The sequence below is a fragment of the Alosa sapidissima genome, chromosome 3, assembly GCF_018492685.1.
Source record: "Alosa sapidissima isolate fAloSap1 chromosome 3, fAloSap1.pri, whole genome shotgun sequence".
Lineage (NCBI taxonomy): Eukaryota > Metazoa > Chordata > Actinopteri > Clupeiformes > Clupeidae > Alosa > Alosa sapidissima.
The window spans coordinates 40,988,188-40,998,130 of NC_055959.1; the positions used below are offsets into that span (position 1 = coordinate 40,988,188).

The 9,943-nt window shown below is 42.8% G+C and overlaps 1 protein-coding gene across 4 annotated transcripts in view; it reads right to left on the bottom strand.

Moving 5' to 3' along the window:
• Positions 1–305: 305 nt before the first annotated feature.
• Positions 306–9,943, bottom strand: part of LOC121705697 (zinc transporter ZIP11-like) — a 60,164-nt gene continuing 50,526 nt past the window's right edge. For all 4 annotated transcript variants that reach the window (XM_042086866.1, XM_042086865.1, XM_042086868.1 and 1 more), the window contains exons 8-10: positions 6,229–6,327; positions 4,057–4,215; positions 306–721 (exon numbers count right to left, since the gene is read on the bottom strand). In XM_042086866.1, the coding sequence (XP_041942800.1) occupies positions 643–721; positions 4,057–4,215; positions 6,229–6,327 (337 nt within the window). In that variant the 3' untranslated portion in view covers positions 306–642. The remainder of the gene's footprint in view (positions 722–4,056; positions 4,216–6,228; positions 6,328–9,943) is intronic.

Consider the following 9,943-nt stretch of genomic DNA (forward strand, 5'->3'; position numbering starts at 1 on the left):
ACACACACCCTCTCTCACAAACACACACACACAAATATCCTCACACAAACACACACAAATATCCTCTCTCTCACACACACACAGACACACACGTCCTCTCTCACACACACACACACACACACCCTCTGTTTATTACATCATCATCACATCACTCTGGCCTTCTATTCAGTTGTGTCTGTACTACATATCCACACGTATACACACACACACACTCATCCTCACACATACACACTCATACACACACATCCTCTCACACACACACACACACACACATCCTCTCACACACTCATATACACACACACACACACATCCTCTCACACACGCACACACACACATCCTCTCTCACAAACGCACACACACACAAATATCCCCTCTCACACACACACACACACACCCTCTTTCACACTCACACAGAACACAATGGCAGATGGTCCCCCCCTGCAGCAGTGATTCCAGATCACACACACTTCAAGTGCGAGGAATGTGAGGAGTGTCCTCCTCTGTCCAGCCCGTCGGCCCCAAACCCACAAGATTTCAGATAAAAAATTAAAACAAAAACCCCCCGGGGCCGGTCCCTCAGCTGACCAATCACGTGCCTCACGCCGAATGACATCAGCAGAGTTTTTTATCCAATGGGAGGCCTCAACCCAGGCCCACGTCCAGTGACATCATCACGATGAAACCCAGGATAGAAGTCCATGAGGCCAACTTCCCGTTGCCACTGTAACAGACACACACACACACACACACACACACACACACACACACACACACACACACGAGTTATATACTAACAGGTTATACACACCAAATGACTACATAGATCTATGCATACAGTCATTGTACAGACACATCAGATACACACGCACACGTCAGAGTTACACACACACATCGTTGATGAGGATTTCAGGTCGTAGGGTTGGGTATCGTTTGGGTTTTATCCGATACCGGTGCTAAATCGATACTTTTAAAATGGTGCCGGTGCCGAAACGGTGCCTGAACCGGTACTTTGTTTTTAAAATGTTTTAAATTAAAATGGTCTAAAGCATGAATTGCTTTTTTTTATTGATAAGACAAATTTGAACATGAAATTGAACTGTTATATTCAATTTACTATCAATATATCGTTGCTCCTACGAATAATACATTTAAATGTTAAAACAGCTTGCCATGCATGCACACACAATGGTAAGCTCTGCTTTCAAGTTTACCCAGTCTAGGCGGTTTGCCATAATGTATGTTAAAACCGCTTGCCATAAAACTGCCAGGTCAAGGACAAAGGCATTTGCAAGCAAGCTAATCCAACATGGACTCTATTTTCCAGTTAATTCAGTGTGTTCCCAAATGCTTCAAGACATTTCATGTCTTAACCCATAACACGCAGTAGTTTTGAACATTTTAGGCTACATGTCGGTGTTGAAGTGTTTAGATTCCCAGCGCTAGCCTAGTATTTTAACAGCAACTATGGCTATGCGCTAACACCAGTCAGCTGAGTTTAATTAGCGATAACGTACGGAGATGGTTTCGTAGCCTCTTTGACAGCTCAGTGACATCAGGTATGTAACCTACATATTTATGTTTTTGCCAGCTAACTTTTAACATGATCTTCATATTCATTGTGATGCTATATGGGCCTCATACACATGAAAGATTAATATCATGCCATTAAATTATGTTGTTTAACACACCGTGAAATAAAGTTTACAACTTTGCTGATAACATTTCAAATAAATGTCAGTTAGCGCATTAGCAAGGATATTGTGTAATGTATAGGCTAGCCTACTGTTGATGTTGTTTCATAGCTTTTTGCTTGTGTGTAATTAGGCAGGCCCACTGCTAGATTTTGACAGGAGCTCGCGATATCGCTTTAAAGTAAGCTACTTGGGCTCACACAAACTGTCAAACACTGTCCACTCGTCTATGTGGTGCACCCCTCTGGTTTATACATCCAGTGTATCATATGTTAGCTACCTGTATCTGGATGTGTTGCTATCAGAGCCAGACGTTAGAGATGGCGCATGACATGCAGTGATGCCTCGTATAAAAAAAATAAATAAAAAAAACGCTATTTAAGCACCGTAATGAGGCACCAAAATCCACATTGTTATTCGATGCAGTTACTACCGTTTGTGTCGGCACCGGTGCCATATTAGAACCGTGTTTCAGTGCCCAACCCTATTCAGGTGCCACGTGTGCTCTTCACACCAGGAATACGGCCAATACCTGTAGAGTTGCTCTCCTGGGAGAGTGATGAGGAAGGCGCTCCAGGGGTGAGAGGATGTGTGTGTGTGTGTGTATGTGTGTGTGTGTGCGTGTGTGTATGTGTGTGTGCGTGTATGAGTGTGTGTATGAGTGTGTGTGTGTGTGTGTGTGTATGAGTGTGTATGAGTGTGTGTGTGTAAGTGAGTGTGTGTGTGTGTGTGTGTGTGTATTAGGGGTGTAACGGTTCATGTATTCGTATTGAACCGAAACGGTACGGGTGTCACGGTTCGGTGCATGAATTTACACGGAGAATACACGGTATAAAAAAACATAAAACTCGTGTGCGTATTAATTAATGTCATGCGCAATTACTGTTAAGTAGCGAGAGTTACGGGAGTTCTTTAGCGATACCTAACGCTAATCTGTAGCCTCGCCTTAGCTCTGAAGCTCTGATTGGCGCCTATGTTTTTTTTGTCAGGTCGTTGGTCGAGTCAGTCAGTCAGAGATAGTAGCACTAAGGTGGCGACACACATTAGAAGATCCGCTGGTCTCTTCGCAAGTTTGAGAACTTCAGTTACAGTAGTACAGGCGAGAGAGTGGTGGATAAGAAACTGTGTGTCGGCGTTGTTCAGCAGTTGTTGGGTATGTGAGTGGAAATATATGCTACACATGTTCGAAGCAATCACCCAGATGATGTAGGCTACCAATCACCGAAATGAGAAAAAAAAAAAAAAAAATTACCCTGCGCTTCACCAGCCTTTGGATACACATACAAATAGAGCCAAAACCTATGGCTTAAATTAAATGATTTCGTAATGACAGAAAGCCATGTAAATCGCGTGGTAATTACTTTTATGTTGGGGTAACTTGTAACTTCTCACATGAGGAGCTGGTAGTGTTAAGTGCATAGACAGTAAGTGTCAACGCTAACCAGGCTAATAAACAAACCATGCTACGGTGAGTTAACGTCGAAGGGCAAAGTCATGTGACTTCTAGTTGTAGTCTGTTTATGAAATGAAAGGAGCAATTTCGTTTTTTAAAAGAAGGCAAAATAGTGTGATATTTTCACAGTTAGTAGGCTAGATTATTTCTCTACACACACTGAAAAATATTGAGGCAAATTGTAGACCCTTCCATATACAACTAAACACAGATGTTGAAGGTCTTGCTTAAGTGGATTTTTAAAAATCATTATTCTATGTAATTTGCACTTTCAGAAATAAGAGATGCTGTAGGCCTATTTTAAGTTTTATAGCTGATTGTCTTATTAGTCTGGGTACTTATTGTACTGTTTAGCCTACATCTTACACACTTCAGGCTGTTGCAGATAGCTCAGGGACTGTATGACACTAGGTGGTACAGCCTGATACATGCACAATAAAAAAAATTGCTTTCTGCATTTTTGGTTTTGCTTTTCCCTCCATTGTACCGAACTCGTACCGAACCGTGATGTCCGAACCGAGGTATGAACCGAACCGTGACTTCTGTGTACCGTTACACCCCTAGTGTGTATGAGTGTGTGTGTGTGTGTATGAGTGTGTGTGTGTGTATGTGAGTGTGTATGAGTGTGAGTGTGTGTGTGCGTGTATGAGTGTGTGAGTGTGTGTGTGTGTGTGTATGTGTATGAGTGTGTGTATGAGTATGTGTATGAGTGTATTTGTGTGTGTGTGTATGAGTGTGAGTGTGTGTATGAGTGTGTGTATGTGTGTGTGTATGAGTGTGTGTGTATGAGTGTGTGTGTATATGAGTGTGTGTGTGTGTGTGTGTGTGTGTATGAGTGTGTGTGTGTGTATGAGTGTGTATGAGTGTGTGTGCGTGGGAAGGCGCTCCGTTGTCCAGAGAAACAGAACTCACCTGACCTGCGCCTCAGGAATGATGTCATCCACCACCACGTACACCATGGCCCCGGCAGCGAACGCCAGAGCGTAGGGCAGCAACGGCTCCGCCAGCACCACCGCAAACGCGCCTAGCAAGCCCGCTACCGGCTCCACCATCCCGCTCAACTGCCCGTACCTGGGCAGGGAAATGGAGATCAGACATCTCAGACATCACTTTACACGTTCCTTTATTACTGTACAGGTTCCTTTATTACTGTACAGGTTCCTTTATTACTGTACAGGTTCCTTTATTACTGTACACGTTCCTTTATTACTGTACAGGTTCCTTTATTACTGTACAGCAGCGTTTCTCAAACTGTAGGTGACATGCCAGGTGGGGCGCGAACTGACGTGAAAAACAGGAGTTTATTTATTTATTTACTTTATCTGTTGTCTGGGCCCAGGTAACACCCGATGCGCAATGGACGCACTGTGTTATTCACAGGGAAGCGCTCGTGTCAAGGCAGCTTAGTTAGTCCCGACCTACATGAGATTTTGAACGTTGTTGTGAGAGTGGTGAATTTCATCAAAACCCGGCCCTTAAAAGCGCGTCTATTCTCCGCACTTTGCGAAGAGATGGTAGCTGACCAAAAGGCTGTACTGTTTCACAGCGGGGCAAGGTGGCTTTCCCGAGGTAAAGTGCTGTCGTGCGTGTTTGAGCTCCGAGTCGCCTCTTCTTGGAGGAAGAGCGCATGTTTGAATCTGCAAGCACGTTCACTAATGAACATTTCTTGACGAAGCTGGCATATCTTAACGATATATTTGATATATCTTAGCGATACATTTGAGTTAAATGTCCAGTTACAAGGCAAAAACAAGCACCTACCTCACCTAGCAAAAGTAAGATTACTGCATTCACCAAAAAAACTTGAGTATGGGACAGGCGCCTCGATCGCGACAGTATTATGCCTTCGAGATTTCTAAGCGAAATCGCTGAAACGTCTGACTGGGAGGCTCTTGTGATCCCATGTGTTAAACAGTAGGCCTACATCACATCCCTGCAAAGTTTATTTCAAAAATATTTCCCAACCAGCAGTGCTCAGTATGACTGGATTATGGATCCATTTAATGCAGCATGTTGGTATTTCATTGAACATATAGTACAATGCTGTAAAATGGCCTATGCTTCCTAATATGTTGCTGGAAAACAGAAATATGTGTGTTATGTATTTATTTATTATTATATCTGCAGCACCAGCTTATTTTAACTCTGTTGAAGAGGATACATTTAGAACTTGTCCTTATTTCAATAAATTTGACAATTTTAAGCTTGACCTACCACTTTCTTAACGCGATGAGGGACAGGTGGGGCTCGAGAATGCCCCCTTGATTAAAGTGGGGAATGTAAGAAAAAGTTTGAGAACCACTGCTGTACAGGTTCCTTTATTACTGTACAGGTTCCTTTCTCACTTTACAGGTTCCTTTATTACTGTACAGGTTCCTTTCTCACTTTACAGGTTCCTTAATTACTTGTAAAAATAAAACTGTTTACCTATAGAGTAAAGCCATGACGTAGCATTGTCAAGGCAACAATAGAGTACTGAAGCCATGACGTAGCGTAGTCAAGGCAACAATAGAGTACTGAAGCCATGACGTAGTGTTGTCAAGGCAACAATAGAGTACTGAAGCCATGATGTAGCGTTGTAAATGCAAAATATAGAGAACTGAAGCCATGACGTAGCGTTGTCAAGGCAACAACAGAGTACTGAAGCCATGACGTAGTGTTGTCAAGGCAACAACAGAGTACTGAAGCCATGAAGTAGTGTTGTCAAGGCAGCAATTGCTCTGCATCTAAACAAATCAATCTAACCATATAATAGTAATCACCAGTGATGGCTTTCTTAGTCTATTCAAATAATTTTCAATGTTTCCAAAACGTTAGTATATTTTTTTTACACTGTAGGAATCACATACTACAACATATATTCATACCAACACAATTCATTTTGTGACTACAGAGTTTTATTTTAGCTTTATTTTTGAGGCAAAAAACGTCACTCGTCACACAGCTGTCAGCATTTGATAAGACGTGACGTGGTCCAGTGATGCCTATTGGGGCAGGTCTCTTGGCACACTGCCTGATCTTTTCCTTCAGAATCTCAGTGTAGCCTCTTGCTTTAGTGTGTAAGTGTGTGTGTGTGTGTCTCACCAGAAACTCCTCCAGGTGGAAACTCCCGAGCCCCTCAGAGGCAAGCTCACTGCAAGGCCTTCTGGGAAATTCTGGATGCCAATCCCGATGGCCAAATTTCTGCGCGCACACACACACAGATGTCTTACAAAACATAAACACACAAAATCCTTGTGACAGTAGTACACATTTAATCACACACACACACACTTCAGATTCTCGTGACAGTAGTACACATTTAACATAATCACACACACACTCTCTCTCTCTCTCTCTCTCTCTCTCCCTCTGTGTGTGTGTGTGTTTGTCTGTCTGTATGTATGTAAAGTAAATCAGGTTTGTAGGCCAAGTGTACACAAGGAATTTGGTCTCTGTGTTTATGCCGGATCTGTGTTTGCATATGTAATACGTTTCATACACGTGTTTCAACACTGCATTTGGGTCGTTGCTTTTACCATTACCATTACCTTACGCATGCCAGTTATGTATCCACCAGCTGCCTGCCTGCAGCCTACTTCCAAAACTCCAAAGCTGCTTGCTGTCAGATTTGGTTCCGAGGGCACAAGTTCAGTGTATCAACAACACTCAGTAACAGTTTATGTGATGTGTTAATCAATTAAATTCCCAACAATTTCACAACAGCTAGTTCTGGAGTAGGCCATTCCTTATTTGGGTTTTGGGTTGCCAGGTTTTAGCCTATGACAAAACGGTTGAAATTGAAACTAAGTGATCGTGTATGTGTAGGGTGTATTTCATACACAATCTGGCAACCTGAATGGATCAATGATTTTAAAATGAAGTTTGATGGCCATGCAAATTACGGGAGTTTTCCGGGAGAAATAACAAAATGGGAGGGTGCTGGGAGATGACCTTGAAATACGGGAGAAACCCGGGAAAAACGGGAGTGTTGACAGGTATGGTTAGAGTGTGGCAACCCGACCCGAGCCCGACGGGTCCCGACGGGTCGGGATCGGACAAATATTTAGAAATTATAGTCAGGTTCGGTTCGGGTTCGGACACATGGGGGCGATATGCATTGGAAGCTTTACATTTAAAATAGCTTATTATGTTGGGTAACCAACAGATCTGCTTTACATGATGCAAACGTTTGTTTTTTGAGAATAAAATAAAAAAGACCTAACAGCTTTCTTCCTGTGTGCAAGATTTGTTTATGTAGCCGTGACAACGCATGTGCATTTCAGGCAGCATGTCTTGGGTGACATTAAAAAAAAGTTGTTAGCCTATCAGGAGATTTTAAGATTATTTGCGTTACATACTGGTAAAGACATAGGCTACCGGTAGGCTATAAGGTCGTCTCGTTCAACTGGATGAGGATTTCCTCGAGTGGCCCCAATTAACGTCGATGCTGCATATGGATTAGTGACAGAGGCACTGTAGTTTCAAAGACTGTTGCAGTTCATTTCAAGACTTTTCGTCAATGGTAAGACTAGAATTCTATTTCAATAGGCTATGCTTGCTTGGGCCTCTTGTGTTAATGTGCGCTGTGTGTGACCTGCGTGCGTTCACGCTCATCTGATTCCATTTCCGGAATTTCCATTTGTTTGTTCCGTTTAATGGGCTAAAGACAGGCTATCCACAAACGTGAACGTTTAATCACTAGCATGGGAATAACTGAGGCATCATCTGCGTCGGGCTCGGGTCGGGTTCGGACATAAAAATGAAAATGCCTGTCGGGTTCGGGTCGGGTTCGGACGCAACTCTGTCGGACGTGGGCCGGGTTCGGACAGAAATTTGCGTCCCGAACCGCACTCTAGAGAGTGTATGTGAGGGACTGTGTTGTGTGTGTGAGTGTGTGTTGTACCTTTGTGGCTTCTCATGTAATACTGCAAACACACACATTTTCAACTGGCTGTTTGGAGCACTGTGAGTGTAATGTCATGTGCTCCTTGATTGTGTGTGCGTGTGTGTGTATGTGTGTGTGTGTACTGTATGTGTGTGTGTGTGTGTGCGCCTGGTGTGTGTGTGTGTGTGTGTGTGTGTGTGTGTGTGTGTGTGTGTGTGTGTAGGGTACATAGACACTGGAGTAAAGAGCAGAACAAAGCAGCTAGAGAGATGGAGAAATACACAGAACACACACACACACACACCAGGTGCACACACACACACACACACCAACCTTGAATTTCCCCTGGGGATCAATAAAGTATCTATCTATCTATCTATCTATCTGTCTACACACCAGGGTGCCGTATTCACAAAGCCTTTTATCTTACCACTAGGAGTACTCCTAAATCGCACTAAAAGATTTTAGCTAGGAGTTTTCTCTTAAAAGTTATTCACAAAGCCTTTCAGACCTACTCTTAGTAAGGAAAAATGACAACTCCTAAACTAAGAGTGAGTCTTCGTTGCTATGGATGATGTCATTACTCATGCAAGAGCTTGACTGAAGTGACCACCTTGATTGGCTGACGATTGTAACGCGGGAATTCTAAACACCTCCCTTCCGATGATGAGTGACAGGTGACAGGTCGGAGAATGTGTGCGATACACAAGTAATGTGAAGGACGGAAGATGATTAATAACTGAATAAAAAGGCCTAGCCTAAATTAATAAAGAGTAAGGCAAAACAAATAGCCTAGTAGCCTAATAAAACATAGGCCTACGGATTGATGCAGTAGGCTAGGCTATCTTTGCAACATTATTAAATTAATCTGTCACCATATGCCTACGTTTGCAAAGAGGAGAACATTTTAATTTGATTCACAATTCAACGTTACATTTAATTTACATGTTGAGACTGAGTAGTTTTGGTTGTTGTTGGTGGCGTTATTGCATCCCTTTTATGCCTACAATGCAAAATTGTTCCCTCACGATTAGAAGCTCCTGTTGCGCATACCCATTTCAAAACATTGCAACATGAAATGCCACAAAAAGCTGTTTGTGAATAGGTCTTAGTGAGTTAGGAGTCCTCTCGACTTCTTTTAGGCTGTCCCAGACTTAGGTGCTACTTTTAGGTTTAAAATGCTTCGTGAATTACTTTTAGTGAAAAAAATTAGGAGTCCTAAAGTTAGGAGTGACACACCCATTATTTTTAGGAGTTGCTCCTAAATTCGCCACTTAGGACCTACTTTTAGCCTTAAAATTCTTTGTGAATACGGGCCCTGGCAATGGGAAATAGGAAAATAAACATGCAGCACCGCTGGTGTCCACTAGATGGCAGCATTGGGTAGCACATGTGAGGAAATGACATTTACATACACAGACTGCTCACAGAACTCTACACGCATATGAAGGTATATTGGGTGCAAAAGTGGCGAGCACATTTAACTGCAGATTTTGCATGTGCACACTAAAGTCATAAATGTGTAACAGTAAAGTTGAAGTTGTACATATTTTTTTATATCTTGTTAACACAAAATAGGGGCTACGGGTTCACAAATCCTTTTTACAGGTACACAAATCCTATCCTGTGAGTCACAACTTTCAAGAGTCACGCACTCGACACTTTTGCTCCAATCGTTGCAGCGCAGTTGGTGCGAAACACAGCAGTGTTTCTGTTCCTCACACACACACACACACACACAGCAGTGTTTCTGTTCCTCACACACACACACACACACAGCAGTGTTTCTCTTCCTCACACACACAAACAGCAGTGTTTCTCTTCCTCACACACACACACAGCAGTGTTTCTGTTCCTCACACACACACACACACACACACAGCAGTGTTTCTGATCCTCACACACACACACACACACACACACACACACAGC